Genomic DNA, 18,924 nt, shown 5'->3' on the forward strand with positions numbered 1-18,924 from the left:
TCATTGTGTGCCAACAACCACTGTTCTAAACTTCACATGTATTATATTATTCAATCCTCATGACAGTCTTATGAGCAGGTACCTTGTTATGTGTATTTTACAACTGAGAAAACAGGCAAAAAGAGGTGAACTAGCTTGCACAGCTAGAAAGTGGCTGATACAACCAGCTAGCTGACGAGAGCAGCAATAAGGTAGAGTGACTGAGCTGGTGGGCTGAGGCCACAGTGGCCTGGTACACACCTACTATGGAAAACTAGGCAGCCATCAAAAAGAATGAAATAACAGCAGTTAACACTTATGAAACAGTTACTGAATGCCAAAGCAATTTATATTTTAAGCAATTCTAAGCAATTTATATGTATTAACTCTGCAAAGTAGGTAGTGCTACTATTCTCATTTTACAGATGAGGAAGCTGACTATTAGAGACAAAATAATGCCCCTCCCCCAAAGGTGTCCATGCCCTAATTTCTGGGACCTGTAAATAAATCACACTACATGGCAAAAGGAATTTTGCCGGTGTGATTAAATTAAGGATTTTGAGATGGGGTTATTACCCTGGATTTTTCAAGTAGGTCCAAGTAATCACAAGGGTCCTTGTAAGAGCAAGGCAGAAAGGTCAGGGTCAGAGAAGGAGACGTGCTAACAAAAGCAAAGACGTGCTAACAAAAGCAAAGTCAGAGAACAGAGACTTGAAGATGCTACACTGATGGCTTTGCAGATGAAGGAAGAGGCCAGAAGACAAAGAATACAGGGGGCTTCTAGAAGCTAGAAAAATCAAGCAGATTCTTCCCTAGAGCCTGTGCAGGGAGCACAGCCCTATCAACACCTTGATTTTATTTAGCCCAGTGAAACAGATTCCAAACTTCTGACCTCCAGAATTTGTGTTCTTTAAAGCCACTAAATTTGTGGTTATTGTTACAGCAGCCAACAAGAAAATAATACACTGAGGCGCAGAGTTCCTAGGGACCTTGCTGAAGATCACACAGCTACCAACTGGCAAAGGAGATAACTCAGGCAACATTGCTCCAGGGTTGATGCTCTTAGTTATATTGCCTCTCAATATCACAAGTAAATGTAAAAGTACATTGTGACAGATTGTGTATTAAGTCCACCAGTGACAAATGACAGTAAATAGCATCCACAGAGGGCTCACTAAGTACCAGGCACTGAGCTGGGTACATTACATACAGCACCTCACTGAAACCTTGATTGTGGTTCTTCACCATTTTTCTCTCAGAAAAAAGCACCCACACCCTAAATGCTGCATACAATTTCTCTTCCTAAAAGGCCAAGGGCTCCACAGGCCCTGCGGTGGGCCATCACATTTCCTCAGGAAAGGATCCAGGTCTGCCTAGAGAAAGGAAAAAACTGAGGCTCAGAAAAGGTGTCCAAGCTCCCACAGCTAAGGCTCCAAATTCAGTTCTAATCAAGATCTGTGATTTTTTTTCCCTCTCTCAATGCCTCCCCTATGCTGCCCTGCATACAGTAGGTTCTAAATAAATATTTGCTCATTTACTCTCCCCTCTTTAACTTCTTCTGTCATGGAAATAACTTTAAAATTTCTACGAAGGAAGGAACCTGTCTTCACACCACAATCTGAATTCACAATACAGACTGCAAGTTAAGTCAAGCCAGTGAAGTCCACTCGTGCTTAAAAATCCTTAAGACTACCAAATTCTCATTCAAACCACATCCATTGAGTCTAAGGCGTGAAAGTGAGTCATGCAAAAATCTTGTATATTTACTCAAGTAGGGCAAGCATAAAGTCCCTGAGGCCGGAGGGCCCTTTAGCATATTTGAAGAACAAGACTCAAGTAGCCTGAATGGAGGGAGCCAGGGAGGCAAGGTCAGACAAGGCAGGGCAGGAAAGGCAAGATTTTTTCAAAAGGTCTGGTTTTTATGCTGAGTATACAGGAAATCATAGGAAGGCTTTTTAAGCAGGACTGCTGTGATCTGGTGTTTTTTTTGTTTTGTTCTGTTTTTTTATTTAAATCAGTTTGGCTGCTTTGTGGAGAATGGATTATGAAGTCAAGAGTGAACAGGGGAGGTCAGGGAGGAACTGCTGAGGTGATCTGAGACGATGGGTGTGGCCTGGACTAAAAAATGAAGAAAAATGGATGAGATAAAGCTTGAAGCAGAGCCTGCAGGACTTCCCAACAGACTGAATGTGGACAGAAAGAACAGAGATGAATAAAGAACTCCTAGGTTTCTGGTCAGTGCAACCAGATAAATGATGGGGCCGTTGGGCAAATTTGACCATTTTCTCCTTTTAAAAACTCTCTTCTTCACTTCACAGTGTAATACTCCTCATTTAAATCTACAGTTCTGCTCCACCCAACTGCCTATTCCCTATATTCACTTAAATGTCTCGTCAGAATCCAAGCTAGAACTTAAGACTGTTCGGCACCTAGATCTGCTTGGGCAAATCTGCTCCTCCGTCTGGAGTTTCCACTCATCCCACTGACTTTATCTCATTTATCTCAACTTATTTAGTTTCCCTTCTTTTGTTGCTGGTGATTTATACTTGTCAAATAATTGCAGCTATAATTTACTGAATGCTTTCTGTGCTAGACTCTCTTCATGCATTATCTCATTTCTTTCTCCATAATCTTACAATGTAGATTCTGTTATCTCCATCTGATGGTGACAAAACTGAATGAAGCACAGAGAAGTAAAGACACGAACACAAGGTTAAACAACTAAGAAGTTCTGGAGCTGAGATTTGAACTCAACTATTAACCACTATCAACCACTGCAAAAATTGGTCCTTGTATGTAACCACCAGGACTGGCCTCCAGGACCTGCTCAGTCACTTTCATGGCAAATACATGCCTAGGGAACCAACTGAAGTGCTTTCTGAAAGGCAGCAGTGTTGGGTAACGAGTGCTTGAAAACAGGGACTTTTCTGTGAAGTCAAAATTTCAGAGTTTAAAGAGTCCTTAAAGATGTAATCACACTCACCCCTCCTTTTTGCAGATGTGGACTGTAAGGCCAAGAAACTGTGCCTCATCAGAGGTCAGAGAGCTAGTTGGCAGAGATGGACGTCCTAGATCTTTGCAGGGGACAATCATTCCCTTTACTCAACACATGTTTTAATGTCTACACACATGCAAGCACTGGAAATTTAATATAGATCAGTCAAAACTCACATCCTAGTCACTGGACATTTATATAGTGCTTGTCCTCATGGAGCTGATCGTCTACTTCTCTCCTCCCAGTCACACTCTCTGCTCAATTACATACAGGACAAATCACTGTCAAGTGGAGGAAGAAAAATTAGACATGCTTTTGGTACGAAAGGCAGTGCAAAAACTGCTGGAGCACATAATCTGAGAACATACACGGCTGCCAGGTTCAACACTCTCCTTTTTGTTAATATGACTGAAAGAATGAGCTTTGGTTGTGGCAAATGAGCTGCCATGGAAATAGCAGTAAACCTGAAGTTAGTGGCTTAGATTCAAGTCGTACTTCTTCTGTTTACTTGGTGCGTGACCTTGAAGAGTTGGCTTCCTTCCTTGAACCTCACCCGTAAAATGGGCTAGGCACCACAGCAAGAGATACAAACTCACAGGCTTACCGGGGCCAGGCAATTTTATCAGTGAATGAATCAGAGCTGATGGAGACGATGGCAAAGTAGAGCCCATGTTCTGTGTAAAAGAGGCAGCCTCTACTTAGCTCCAATCAACGTGGGGGTGTCTGATCTTACTAATTTTCAAAAGAGAGAAATCAGAAACTGAAATCTCCACATGGCGGCAGGGGGGATAGGGCTTAGGAGGGAGACAGACACATTTTCTCAATTTCTCATTATGAAAAATTTCAGGAGAGGGATAAATTTAGAAGTTTGGGATTAACCTATACACAGCACCATATGTAACACAGATAGCCAACAAGAACCTACTGTATAGCATAGGGAACTATACTCAGTATCTTGTAATAACCCATAATGGAAAAGAATCTGAAAAACAGATATGTTCAACTGAACCACTTTGCTATACACCGGAAACTAATACAACATTGTAAAGCAACTATACTGCAATTAAAAACAAAAAATTCAAATATACAGAAAAATAGAAAGAATATTAACATTTTGCCCTTTTGGCCTTACCCATATACCTACATCCCGGCACTTCAAACCTATAGCATGCAGGGCCAAAAATATGACATTCTCCTTCATAATCACACTATTTATCATATCTAGAAAATAATTCCCAAATATCATCTAACAGGGATGAATATGCAAATTTCCCCTACCGTGTAAAAGATGTGTTTGTTTGTTTTTTAAGAGGAGTTTGCTTTTTGAAAGAAGGTCCAGTCAGGGGTCACACCTTGCATCTGACACCACCTCTTTACTTTCTTACTCTAGAACAGTCCCTTCACTTGTTTTTTCCATGACATTGACTTCTGGAAGAGAACCAGGGCAGTAGTCTTGTAAAATGTCCCACATTCTGGACATCTTATCATTACCTCAATGGTGTCTTTGTTTCTTTGGTCTCTAAAAGCATGATTAGGGTAAAAGATATTTGGCAGGAATACAATGAAGATGGTGCACTGAAGTTCTTATTTCACCAAATCAGAAGACACTTCATTACTAATCACCTCCAAAGGAGACAAATGTCTTACTTCTCTTTTGCTAAAATATTACCTTGGCTTTATGAATTCTAAGTTATTAAGTTATGTCTAAATGAAGTAGATTTATTCTTTTTAATGCTCAAATTGTCCGCAATTTGGCCAATTCTCTAGATTTTTAAATGCTGGCAATTAATTTCAAAAAATTAAAACACTTTATGAGAGATAACCCCCCAGTTTTTAAACCTCCAGCCTATATGAGTTCCCCTGAAGGCCCTTTTAATTATTATGTCTCTCCTTTCCAATTCTCTGACAGTCTTGGCTCAAATCACAGAGTCAGAGGCAAAACTATAGCCAGAATGTAGAACGTCGATTCCGAGGCCACCTTCCATTTCACAAAGGAACTCCAGTCCCTGAAGTTCTCCTTAACCCTCTGGAGTTTCCTTACAGGCAAGTTAATTTGCTTCGTAGTGTTGCCTTCCTTCCTGTACAGGAGGAAATCACTCCCCTTCTTTCTCCAAAGAGCTGCTATGAGACTCATTTGAAAACTGGACATGAGAGCGCTTTAATCAACTCTGCAAGACTGTGTACAAATCTGTAGATTTCAAATTATAGGTAACCCCTTCCTTCCTTCACAGGACCCTCAGCCAATCCTTTTCAGGTTCTCCACTGAGCTCAGTACATCTTCACGTCCTCAGAATAACTCCCATCTCCCAAGAATTCCAGATTCTGACTTTGATTTGCAGCTTAGGTCATCTGCTCCTTAGAGCCGCCCACATCCATTCTTTATTGCTCCTCAGATCATTCATTCATTCTTAACCCTCTGATTCCAATTTAATCCTCACCAACCTTAACCCACCGTGAAGAAAACTACTTACTGCCACCAACCCCTTGGATCAACTCTACCAGTACATTTAGGATCCCCTTCCCAACCCTTTAGGACCCCCAACACTCTAATCCTTCAAACGGCAGTCCCTACATCCAATCAACCCCACTTGTGTGTTCATTCTCATCATTTAATTCCCAATCTTCTAGTTCAGATGCCTTCAAACCTCAGATGCTTGCTAATGCCTCATGATGACCCTCCTCCCCAATCACAGAAGACCCTACAGACCTGAAAGAAACTGAAGTAGCCCCCACTTCACCCCACCCACCACGCACACACTCTCTCACCAAAAAAATTCTAGAAGCTCCCACCCCTCACACTAAATTCTCTTGACCTGCCTGCCTCCTCAACCCTTAGCTCAATCAATTCTACACTCTGTACTCAATCACATCACATAACCACCTCCCAACACCCAGATCTCACCTCTGACCACAACCACTCACATAACTCTACTTAGATGTGTAGTAAACATCTAAAACATAAGTCCAAAAGAGAACTCCTGATTTCTCCCTCACCCCACCAAACCTACAGTCTCCCCATCTCGGTCCCTAAAGGCACTTCCATCTTTCCACCTGCTCAGGCTAAAACCTTGGAGGCATCCTTGAGTTCTGCCTCTCAGACCCCACACACTGAATCCTTCAACAAAGCCTGTCCCTTCTACCTTCAAATTATATCCAGAACCTAGATCTGATCCCTTCTCTAGAGTTCCAAGACACCATTATTTATGTCTCAAGCAGACTGCTGCAGCAGCCTTCTAATCAGAATCCTTATCTCCACTTCTGCCTACCTCAATTTATTCTCCACAGAGCAAGAGTGATCCTTCTCAAACACAAATCAGATTATGTTACTCTTGCCCTCAAAATTCTCCAATAGGTTTCCCAGCACACTTAGAATAAAAAAGCTACTCCTCACTTCAATTAGAAAGTAAATAAATACAACTACAAAGAGGTCAATTAATCAAGAGGACAAGACAATCCAAAATGTTTTTGCACCTAATAACAGGGCCTTAAAGAATATAATGCAAAAACTGATAGAACTGAAAGAAATAATAAACAAATCCATAAATATAAAGATTTGAACAAAACTCTCAGTAATCAAAAGAATGAACAGTCACAAAATCAGTAAAGATAAAAAATCAGTAAAGAGATAAAAAATATGAACATTATTAACCAATTTGACTTAATTAACATTTAAAGAACAATCCACGGGAAAAAAAAAAAAAAAGCTACTCAACTCATTTGGTTCCATCCACCCTGTGACTCCAATTTGCCAAGCGTGCTCTGGCCTCCAGGATTTTACACTTCATACTCTCTATGCTAGGAAGGTTCTTCCAGATGGCCACACAGCTTTCTTTTCATATGGGTCTGAGGGTCAATGTTACCTCTTCAGAGGCCCCCCTGGGCACCCTATGAAAACAGCGCTTCCATCTCACCATCCTTTGTTGATCGTCTTTTCCTGCTTTTACTCCCTAGCACTTGCATTATCTGGTATTTTATTATTTATGTTTACTGCCTCCCTCACTATAATGTAAACTCCATGTGGGCAAAGAGTCTGCCTGGTTCACTGACATATGCCCAGTGTTTAAAATAGTGCCTGTGGCAGGTGCTCAATACATATTTGATCAAATCAATCACCCCTTTCAAAGACCTCATCCCCTCTGATGATTACTTCCTCCGTGGGTATGCCCAAGATATACCCAGTCCTGTCCTCTCTGGACACACCTCCATAACTAGACACAACCTCTTCAGGTACCTCCAGTCCGCCGAGCCTCTCCGAGCCTCTCAGGACTCCCACTTGAAAAAAACCTTGCTCCAAGACGCCTCAAAAATCTTCATTCTTTCAGACTGGCCCACCCCTTAAAGGCCACAAGAATTAATGTAAGCTTCCATCTGTTCGGTCTGCCAGGCTCTCCAGCGTCCAGCAGAGAACAGGTTCCTACTACCTATGAATGAATGAACTATGCCCCACCTCCCACTTTCATCCTTTCCATGCATTCCTGGCCCCTCCTATTCCCTAAGCCTCCACCCTCGATCTAAACCCCAACATCACTCCCTTCGGGCGTCAAGACCCTGAGTCAGAATCCTCCCGACCCCCCCAGGACTTCCCCACCTCCTCTTCTAGAAGCCGCCAATCCCTCGGAACGGCCCTCCCACCACCCTAGGATGTCCCCGCTTCCCAAATCTACCCCTCCAGTCCTCCCAGGAGGGCGACCATGCTCGGGTACATGATTCCCGCCTCCCCTCTTCAAATTAAACCCTTCCACTCCCCGAGGGCCGCCAACGCCTCAGGCCAGACGCCCCCTCAAGAAGCCGCACCGGCCCTGACCGTTTCTGGGCCTCCAATCCCCAGAGACGGATCTGCCGGTCATACTGCGCCGCCTCCTCCTCGCTGATACCGCCGCCCGCCTCCTCCTTCTCCACCATGGCGCCGGCTCTCGCCGCCTGCGCTCGGGTCGGGCTCACGACAACCTCCCGCCGGACTCACGGCAACCTCCCGCTGGTCCCACACGCCACCAACTGCCGCCGGCTGCGCGCCCGGGCCGCGTCTGCGCCTGCGCCAGGGGCTGCGTCTGCGCAGTACCTCCTCCCCTCCGCCGGCCCCTGCAACCTGGAACCACGTGGACCTCCTTAGCCTCAAAGGCGGGCGGGCGACAGCCAGTCACGTGGTGGAGGCTCCTCCCAATACTGGCCAAGAATCCGCGCGGCTTCTGGCCCCACGAGGCTACCCGAGTGGCCTTTTCTGAGGCTATTAATTCAGCAAATATAATGGAGCGCCTGCTGAAATCCCGGCAGTGGGGCTATTGTGAAATAGAACAAAGGAAAAAATAAATAAATCAGACATGCAATAAATGTTGGAAGAAAATTAAAACAAGATATGGGACTACAGGGTGACAGGAGTGGTCAGGGAAGGTTTCTTAGAGAAGGTGACATTGAGCAGAGATCTGAAGGAACTGCAGAAACAATCTAGGTAGACAACTAGGAGATGGAACGTTTCTGGAACCAGAGAGCAGCAGGTGCAAAGGCCCTGAAGCTGGCGCATGCTGACAGAATTGAAGCACTGTGGAGAGGGCAAGGTGGTTGGAGCTGAGAGGATGGCAAGGGATAAGAGATTAAGTCATATATGAAGCAGGTGGGGAATCATGTAGAACCTTGTAGGCTAGTAATAGTTAATATGTGTTTTCCTTAGGCAAGATGCCTTTTTATTATTCATTCAACAAATACTTATCGAGAACTTGTTTGTCAGCCATCGATCTCTGTGCTAGGATAGAGCAGTGAAGAAAAAAAAAAGCTGCCCTCTTGTGGAGTTTCAATGGGCCCTACGTGGATTATTTCTCTAACCCTTGTAAGTGCAGATAAATTCTTTAACACCCCCACTCCCTCATAACTAAGGAGTCTGAGGTCCAGCAAAGTTAGGTGTTAGTACACTGACCGAAGTCTTACATCTTAGAAGCAGTGAAGCTTGGCTTCAAACCCAGGCTGTATGGCCCATATATTTCATCAGGAGGTTATACTACTGCTGGTGGTATGTTAAGCTCCTACTACATGCTCTAATCTTACATACTCTGTGAGCCTCAGGGATAGATCTTTTCTCCCCTTTTACAGTACAACTCCAGGACTCAGAAAATGGTAGCAATTCATCCAAGTTCAAATTATCATTCAAAAAAAATCACGTTTGGTCAATGCCTACTCTATGGGTTATTGATACATAATAAATTATGAAAAAAATTTAGGAACTTACAACAACAATCAGTATTTATTCTCTCTTATAGTTTCTGTGAATCAGGAATTCAGGGGCAGTTTGGGTGGGCAGTTCTGGCTCAAGGTCTCTCATGAGGATGCAGTCAGATAACAGCTGGGGCTGCAATCTTCTGATGGGGTGGGGTGGGGGTCACTTCCCTTCCAAAGTGACTCATCACATGGCTAGCAAGTTAATGATGGCTGATGGCTGGGGACCTCAATGCCTCTTCATGTGGGCCTATCCACTAGGCTGCTAGAGTGTCCTCATGACATAGTGGGTGACATCTCCCAGAACAAATGATCCTCCAGGGGAAGCTGAAAGCAGGAACGCTTTCTATGCCTCAGCCTCCACATTGTCACCAACATCCTATTGGCCACACTCTGGTCTACTCTATTCATTATAGGAGGGGATGATACAAGGGTGTGAATACTAGGCGGCAAGGATCATTTGGGGACCATCTTGAAGGCTAGTTACCACATTCGCTATGCATACACATGCCCTGTGAAAATCAGGTGAACAAGGGAAACGGATCTGCCCTGGGTGGTGCTGACAGTCTAGTAGGGGAAATAGACATTACTTCATCAGTCAAAGACTTATTCACTAATTCAACTACTCAACAAATATTTGTCAAATCCCTACTATCTGTTGGACTTTGTGCCAGGCCCTAAGGATACAATCATGATAAAAATGGACACACTCCTGCTTTAGGGGCAGTCACAGTCTAGTGGGAGAAATAAAATAGTGGCATAAAAACAGATCGAAACATTGAGAAGTGTTGTCATGGAGAAGAGGAAGTGATGACAGTGTCTGACTTAGTGTAGGAGTTAGGAAAGGATATTCTGAGAATGTAAACTTTCAGCTGAGCTTTACAGAGTAAATGAAGGTTAAAACTAGTAAAGCCAGGAAGGAACCCCAGGCAGAGACGACCCTGCACCTTCCAGGACCTACAGTCGAAGTTTATTCTCTTTGTCTGACTATGCTTTCCTGAGGGTCTCTCCTTGGGCCCACCCCCCCCCCCCCGCTCCCAGATTCTTTGTGGGAGGTTTAAAACATGTCTTCAAGCCCTGTGATATTCTTCATTTGTATGGAGGAGTTGGGGGAGAAGCTATGTCCCCTGTCCTTGAAGCTGTGTTCTATGGCTGCTTGATCAATAAAATGTGATAGAAGAGAATGCTGGGCCAGTTTCTGGGTCCAGCCCTTGAGAAATGGGCCACCTCCCCTTCAAAAAGCTAAACATCGAATTACCATAGTATCCAGCAGTTCCACTCAGGCATATACCTGGAGGAATTGAAAACAGAGACTAAAACAGATTATTTGAATGTCAATTTTCATGGCAACATTATTCACCCTAGTCAAAGGTGAAACAACCCCATTTATCCATCAGGGGATGGAAGGATAAACAGAATGTGATATATCAATACAGTGGAATAATATTCAGCCATAAAAAGGATGAAATACTGATACATGTCACAACTTAGATAAACCTTGAAAACATTACACTAAGTGAAAGAACCCAGAATACAAAACGTGATTTAAAAAAAGCCCTGTCCTCCTTTTTCCTCTTCCGGGGACCATACCTAGAGGCATTCAGAATGGTCCAGCGTTTGGCATACCATCGTAGGCTGTCCTATAATACAGCCTCTAACAAAACTAGGCTGTCCCGAACCCCTGGTAATAGAATTGTTTACCTTTATACCAAGAAAGTTGGGAAAGCACCAAAATCCGCATGTGGCTTGTGTCCAGGCCAACTTCAAGGAGTTCACGCTGTGAGACCTAAGTTCTTATGAGACTGTCTAAAACAAAAAAACATGTCAGCCGGGCTTCTTGTGGTTCCACATGTGCTAAATATGTCCGTGACAGGATCAAGCATACTTTCCTTATTGAGGAGCAGAAAATCGTTGTGAAAGTATTGAAAGCCCAAGCACAGAGTCAAAAAGCTAAAGAAAAAAATGAAGCTTGAGTAATAAAAAAAGTGGGAAAAAAAAAAGGCCCTGTCCTAACTGCTGTCCTGACCCCCAATTCAGCTTCCAATCATGACTTTACCCCCTTACCCTACTCCAGAGGATGAGATGAGATTCCAGATGGTCTGAAGTTCAGGGACAGAATGAGAATACTTGACACCATTTGGTAATGTTAATTTTATTTTGTCAAAAATTTGATAAGCAGACAGAGAAAGACAAATATGTGGTATCACTTATATGTGGAATCTAAAAAAAAGATACAAATTTTATTTACAATCTATAAATAGATTCATGGACATAGAAAACAAACTGTGGTTACCAGGGAAGAAAGGCAGGGGGATGGATAGACTAGGAGTTTGGGATTAACAGATACACATTAGTATACATAAAATAGGTAAACAACAAGGACCTACTATATAGCACAGGGAACTATATTCAATTTCTTGTAATGAGCTGTAGTAGAAAAGAATCTGAAAATATATACATACATATGTATATGTATAATTGAATCACTTTGCTGTACACCTGAAACTAACATTGTAAACTCATTACACTTCAATGAAAAATACGAATTAAAAAATTTTTGACAAAAATTTATTTTGTCAAAAAAAATAATATAGATACATTTAACATATGTAAATATATACATATTTTTTGGCTCAGCCACTTTAGAGTTATTCATCCCAGGTCTCTAAATCAAGGCAGGGAAAAGTTTTGAGAATTTTTTTGAGAATCACAGATCTCACCAGGAAACTCTAGAAGGCAAGATTTTCTTAAACATTTCCAGTATATAAAAAGCCAAGTATGCACAAATTCCTTAAACCAAAACATTAATTCCTGAGGTCTGAGTCACTTCAACATTTCTATATTTAACTTCAAATGTTCCCAGGGTTGAATGAAGCCAACTAAGGAAATAATTATGGTGACAAGGAGATTCACTAATTTCTCCTGATCATTACTATGCCGATTGTGTTTTATAAAGGTGTGCACAACAATATCTCCCATCCTACATGCTTTATTTTTTTAATTGGAGTATAGTTGATTCACAATGTTATGTTAGTTTTTGGTGTACAGCATAGTGATTCAGTTATATATTTTTTTATATTATTTTTCCTTATAGGTTATTACAAGTTATTGAATATAGATCCCTGAGCTATATAGTAGGACTTCGTTGTTTATCCATTTTATATATAATAGTTTGTATCTGCTAATCCCAAATTCCTAATTTATCCCTCCCCTCCTTTTCACTTTGGTAACCACATGTAGTTTGTTTTCTATGTCTGTGAGTCTATTTCTCTATTGTAAATAAGATCATTTGTATCTTTTTTTAAGATTCCACACATAAGTGATACCATGATATTTGCCTTTATCTGTCTGACTTACTTCATTTAGTATGATAATTTCTAGGTCCATCCATGTTGCTGCAAATGGCATTGTTTAATTCTTTATTATAGCTGAGTAGTATTCCATTGTAAAGATATATACCACACCTTCTTTATCCAATCTACATGCTCTTGTTGTGACATCCTTTTGACCCTACTTCCTTTCCTTGAAATGGGACTGGATTTGGTAACTATTTGACCACTAGAGTGTGTCAGAAGGGACACTTGCTTAACTTCCAAGTTAAGTCAGAATAGGGGAGGCCACCTCCACCTTGTTCATGAGAAACCCTTAGTTTGAGCCCTGAAATGCCAGGAAAGAAGTCCTACTGCCCTGAAGCCACCCTGTTGAGAGGAAGCCAAATCAGCCCAGAAGGAGACACCATGTGGAGAAGCCCTGAAACCACACAAAGAGAGATGCCTGCCCAGCCCCCCACTATTCCAGTCCTAGTCATGTGGTCTGCAACCATATGAGAAATCCCAGGCCAGAACCAGCCTTCCTGAATTCCTGACTCACTGATGCTGTAAAAATAATAAAATGATTGTTGCTACTTTAAGTCACAAAACTTCAGGGCAATTTTTTTTTAATTGAGGTAAAATATGTATCTCATAAAACATACTATCTCACCCACTTCTAAGTGTACACTTTAGTAGTGGCAAGTTTATTTACATTGTTCTGCAACCAATCTCCAGAACTTGCCATCTTGCAAGACTGGAACTCTATACCGGTTAAACAATTCTCCATTTTCCCCTCCACCCAGCCCCTGGCAACCACCATTCTATTTTCTGTTTCTGTGAGTTTGACTACTCTAGATATCTCAGATAAATGAAATTGTACAGTATTTGTCTTTTTGTGACTGGCTTCTTTCACTTAGCATAAGACCTACAAGGCTCATCCATGTGTAGCATGTGTCAGAATTCCCTTCCTTTTTAAGGCTGAATATATCCCATTGTGAGTACATACCTTGTTTTAAGTACATGCTGCATTTTGTTTATCCATTTATCCAGCAATAGACATTTGGGTTGCTTCCACCTTTTCATCTGCTGTGAACATGGGTGTACAAATAACTCTTTGAGACACAGTTTCACTTTTCTCAGATATATACTCATGGGGCAGTTTGTTTTTTTAGCAACAGCTAATCAGAACAGCTGCCTGCACTGAGACTGTGTAACTTCAAAGAAGTGGAGAGCAGTTATTCAGGAGATCAGGCTCCTGGGTTTAAGGATTACATAATTACCTCCACCCAGGTGACTGCTCACCGTTAACCAAGGCCCTGGTTTGAAATCCCACCTGCACATTAGGATTATCTGGAGAGCTTTTCAGCAAATACAGTGCCCAGGCCCCACTTTCAGAGATGGCTTAATTGGTCGGGGGCTGAGCTGAGACTGGAATTTTTACAAAATGCTCCCCAGATGATTCTAAAATGCAGTTAGTGTGGAAACCCATGGAACAAAGATCTGTGTACTGTTTCATTCTAGTCTGAATTCTTTTCCTGTTCTTCCTGTTAGAACCATGTTAAATGACATTGGAAGGGGGAGGGTATAGCTCAGTGGTAGAGTGTGTGCTTAGCATGTATGAGGTCCTGGGTTCAATCCCCAGGACCTCCATTAAAAATAAATAAATAAACAAATAAATGGAGCATTGTTGTTTTTGATAGGGGGAGGTAATTTGGTTACTTATATATTTAACTAACTGGAGTCTTAAAAACTAGTATGTTTGGATAAAAGTCTAATACCTATAATTAAGTACATACATTTCACTATACAGATTGATGAGCTCATATCTGTACAAAGTGTTATGGGTCACACTGTGTCCCCCAAGTAAAGTCCTAATCACTGTGACCTATGAGTGTTACCTTACTTGGAAATAGGATTTTTGCAGATGTGATCAAGACGAAATCATTAGGGTGGGCCCTAATCCAATAGGACTGGTGTCTTTATAAGAAGAAGGAAATCTGGGGACAGAGACATCCAGGAAGAAGCCCATGTGAAGGTGGAGAAAGGGACTGGGGTAGATCCACAAGCAAAGAACACCAAGGTTTTTTGGCCTTCACTAGATGCTAGGGGAAAGATGCCTGGAACAGGTTCTCCCTCAGAGCCCTCAGAAGGAATCAACCCTGCAGACACTTGGATCTCAGACTTCTAGCCTCCACAAATATGAAGGGAAAGGTAATTAAGTTTACTTATTTTTTTGATAAAGGTACTGGGGATTAAACCCAGGGCCTCGTGCATGCTAAGCACACACTCTACCACCGAGCTATGCCCTCCCCTCCAATAACTGGTAGTTTAAGTCACCCAGTTGGTGCTTCTATATGACGGCAGCCCAGCAGGCCTAGAAAATAATGTATGGTGTTTTAACTGGAATTTTCCTCAGATTAGGCCAGTGGGAGTCAAACTCATCTAGTGGTTATTTCTCCAATTTTTAAGCATGTTGTTGGAGTAGATTAATTATAACCCCATCCAATATTTGAGGGATAGCGGAAGTCAGGTTGTCTTACTGTTGGAGAAGGTACAAATATAGAAAAGGTGGAGGCTGGAAGAAACCCTATGGTACTGGATTGGAATAAGAGTTATGGGTAGGGGTTAGTATCCTAAGGCTGCCAAAAGTAAGTATCACAAGCTAGGTGGCTTAGAAAGAGAGGGTGGGAGGTATAGCTCAGTGGCAGAGCGCATGCTTGGCGTGCATTGAGGTCCTGGGTTCAATCCCCAGTATCTCCATTAAAGAAAAAAATTTTCTTAATTAAAAAGAACACACAAGAGAAATTTCGTACCTCACAGTTAAGTTTGAAATGAATGTCCAAACTCTCTCTCTGAAGGCCCCAGGGGAGGAATCCTCCCTTGTCTCTTCTAACTTCTGGTGGTTGCCCACAAACCTTGGCTTTCCTTGGCTTGTAGGTGCACCAGTCCAATCTCTGCTTCTCTTGTCACATGGCCTTCTCCCTGTATGTGTGTACCCCTGTGTCTCTTCTCTTTTTAGAAGGACACTGGGCATTTTGGATTAAGGGCCCACCAAACTCCAGTTCCAATGTGACCTTATCTTAATTTAATTAATTATCTCTTCAATGACCCTATTTCTAAATAAGGTCACATTCTGAGGTTCCAGGAAGGACATGAATCTGGGGGGAAGAAAACATTATTTAACCCAGTACAGGTACAAGTGCGTATTCTAAAATATATAGAGATATATGTAGAAATAAATATATGTATCTGTGTGGCTCTAGCTACCTAGCTAGCTGGATAGATGGACTAAGTCTGGGATTTAATTATAAATCATCAGAATTGGGAGGTGTTCAGTGAGTGAAGAATCAGGCTTAGCTATGAGTTTATAATTGTTGAAGTTGGGTGAGGGGTACATAAGGGTTCATTTTACTCTCCCTTCTATTTTCACACATCATCTTTGAACTTTTCCATAGTAAAAAGCTTTTTTCTTTTTTCAACCTTGTTTTAAAGTTCTGAATCTAAAGCTATCGCAAGGAAAAATGCCAATGACAGGATCAAATATCCGCTGTGCAGGAAAGAAGTTTAGAAGTCATGGAAAAACCGGGCGGCAGAGGGCTATATCAAGTATCTTTCAGATAAGTCTTTGTAAACACTTTTGCTGAGTTGCCTTATATTATTAAAGTGAAATTTACAAGGATCATAGAAAGAAAAATAAAGGAGTCAAATTATTCTTGTAGGGGAAGGAGATAATTGAGTTTACTTATTTATTTTTAGAGGCAGTACTGAGGATTGAACCCAGGACCTTGTACATGTTAAGCAAGTACTCTACCACTTGAGCTATGGCTTCCCCTGGAACCAAACTATTTTGAAGAGCAAAACAGATCCTTCAGGCCGTTTTTCCTCTCTTGGATTGGCCCGCTCCCAATTCTCAGGAGTGTACTATCTTTCACTATTTTTTTTTCTTCACTAATAAAAATTTTGTTTATATCATGCTTTTTGTCTCTCGTCAAAAAAAAACCCCGAAAAAAACAGATCCTTTGCATTAAATGATTTATTAGTTAATATACTGACTTGAAAGTGACCTTAAAGATCCATGGTACAAACTCATTTGCATTTGGTTAGGGAGTGATCTGAGCCATTACCTGTGAGTATGCAGTACCTCTTGTAAACTGATCACTTTGTGGAAAAGAGCTCTGGAAATAAAGTTAACTGCTCTATAAATTATTTCCTCCTGCACTGACAACATCTAAAAAGCCCCCTGTACCTTCTTCGCCCTTATACTTTTCTAAAGCTCATAGAGAAATTTTAATGTAATGGTATATTCTCAAATTTGGTGCTAGATACATATATTTCAACCTTTTTTTTATTGAAGTGAAATTCACATAACATAAAATTAACCATTTTAAAGTGAACAATTCAGTGGCATATGTACAGTCACTAGCTACAACCATCACCTCTATCTAGTTCCAAAACTAGATTTTTACCCCCAAAATGGTGGTGTACATTTTGTAAATTTCCAAAAGTCTACCGTGACTTTGCTAAGCACACAATTCCAAAAGAACTGGAAAAGCTCAGCATCACAGTTTAATATAACAGCATAAATTGTTCTTTCCATTATTTGAGAACTGTCATTAACTTTGTTCATCAGGTAATCATTCACTCCCAATGAAATGTTGCAAGGCATCCTATCATCCCTACTCCCCAGCCTCTAGTGCCAGCAAGAACCCCTTGATTATTGTGATGCTCCAAAAAGTCCACGCAGATTTCTAAAATGCCCCCAAGAGAACAATATTGTCCTCTTGAGAACCAGTTGACAAAAATATTTCCTCCCATAATTTTCTAAAATGTCCTCTAGGGGGCGACATCATCTCCTTAAGAACCAGGTAAACCGATGATCATCTCCTAAACTAGACTTTCCTTCCACTTCCCCAACAAATCCAAGGTTGGATTAGTCAGGAAGAAGATGGAAATAGCTATTGCACTGGCAATCAGTAGGATCCAACACACCGTACTGTCTCTCTTTGGCCAATGATCTCCTTTCTTCCCCAGGGTTTCCAGAGCTTGGAGCCAGCCTCTAGTATTGCTTCCAAGCTCCTATGTTTTCTCTCTAAGGGACTGCTCACCCACGGCGCAAAGAACCCACCAGAGAGCCACCCCAGGAATTAGAAAAGTAAAATCTTTTGCTAGAATTATGATGTTCCAAGAGCAGAATGAAACACATGCCAAGGAAGCATTGGTTAGATTTATGGGCATTACAAGAGGTTCCATTTCAGAAAAATACAGGGAACTGTCAGCTCATAGATGTTTGGTTCATTCTCCTGTTTTGGCACAAAAAAAAAAAAAAAAGATGGTTGGGACATCCAGAAGAAGAGGAGAAGAGGTATAGTGGATTTATTTTTCCCCAAACAAGGGGCAAATTGCTGAAACTTGTATCTCCCCGCCCCTCTGCTCCCCCTCCAACGCCCTTCCCCTTCCCCACCATGCACTACAAAAAATCCACAAGGTTTGGATGCCCTCTTGGAGTTTTAGAGGCAGCTTGTATCATGGTAGGGAGACTTGCTCTCACTCATCAGCAAAGAAAGCCCTAAGGCTTCTGGGCCCTGTGCAAGAGGAGGTTCTCCAGCTAGTCCAAGATTTAGTGTGTTCGGGCAGGTGAGATCTCCCTCTCTACCCATCTTGAGTTTTTGTGGCTGGACTACTATTAAAACTGACACATGAAAGATTAACAGGAGAAAAATAGTCATATTTTAATTCATGCCCATAGAGGTCTCATGGAAATGGAACCTAAGATGTGGCCAAAACAGGCAGCTTCTAAACAAAAATTTTTCCTTTTAGAGAAAGAAACAAATTGAGAGGAATTGACAGGATAAAGAAACTTCAGTTTGGGTGCTTCATTGGTAAGGAATTTAAGCAAAGTTCGGGCTTGGGTAGTAAATTTGTAAAGAAGTAACTGTTTATATTGTTTATATAGTCTTATTAGCCCTGAGTTCCTAATCTCTGGTGATAAAGATGTCTTTCTACTTCCCGGTACAGGAGGACACCTTTCACATGGGAGATTTATTTCCTGGCTTCAGGGAGACAGACAGGAAGGTCAAAGTGCTCCCCTTATACCAGTCATTTCCTCAGTAGCTTTCATTCAAAATAATCAGTATTCTACTGAGGCATATTCTGGGGCAGCCTGCCCTGGGCCCCAACAAGTACAAAGGGCTCTGCCATTTGGGTCTTATACTCCAGCCATCCAGGGGCTTTCAAAGGTGAATACACTACAGCTTGTCTGTTCTCCTATCGATGGGCATTTAGGTAGTTTCCAATTAGGGGCTATTTTGAATAGTGCTGCTGTGAGCATTCTTCTTCATGCCTTGTGGTATGTGGTATACACTTTGGGTTTGTTGACAGAATAAATTAATCAGTCAACCTTGGAAAGAGATGGAAATTGTGTTTGAGCCAAATTGA

General features: G+C 41.7%; 1 protein-coding gene, 1 non-coding gene and 1 pseudogene across 4 annotated transcripts in view; 2 read left to right on the forward strand and 1 right to left on the reverse strand.

Moving 5' to 3' along the window:
* SAE1 (SUMO1 activating enzyme subunit 1) overlaps window positions 1–8,014 on the reverse strand; it is a 60,969-nt gene extending 52,955 nt beyond the window's left edge. The window contains exons 1-2 of one of the 3 annotated variants that reach the window (XM_014564241.2): window positions 7,779–7,900; window positions 3,151–3,255 (exon numbers count right to left, since the gene is read on the reverse strand). In XM_014564241.2, the coding sequence (XP_014419727.1) occupies window positions 3,151–3,152 (2 nt within the window). In that variant the 5' untranslated portion in view covers window positions 3,153–3,255; window positions 7,779–7,900. Of the gene's footprint in view, window positions 1–3,150; window positions 3,256–7,778 lie in introns of all 3 variants that reach the window. The other 2 variants (XM_006190599.3, XM_006190600.3) reach the window with 2 other exon arrangements.
* A 2,737-nt stretch (window positions 8,015–10,751) lies between these two features.
* On the forward strand, window positions 10,752–11,254 carry LOC106730368 (annotated as a pseudogene).
* Window positions 11,255–15,176: 3,922 nt separating this feature from the next.
* Window positions 15,177–15,249, forward strand: TRNAA-GGC. The gene has a single exon. It is a non-coding gene; the product is annotated as a tRNA-Ala (tRNA).
* The last annotated feature ends 3,675 nt before the right edge of the window (window positions 15,250–18,924 follow it).

This window comes from Camelus ferus, chromosome 9 (assembly GCF_009834535.1).
Source record: "Camelus ferus isolate YT-003-E chromosome 9, BCGSAC_Cfer_1.0, whole genome shotgun sequence".
Taxonomy (NCBI): domain Eukaryota; kingdom Metazoa; phylum Chordata; class Mammalia; order Artiodactyla; family Camelidae; genus Camelus; species Camelus ferus.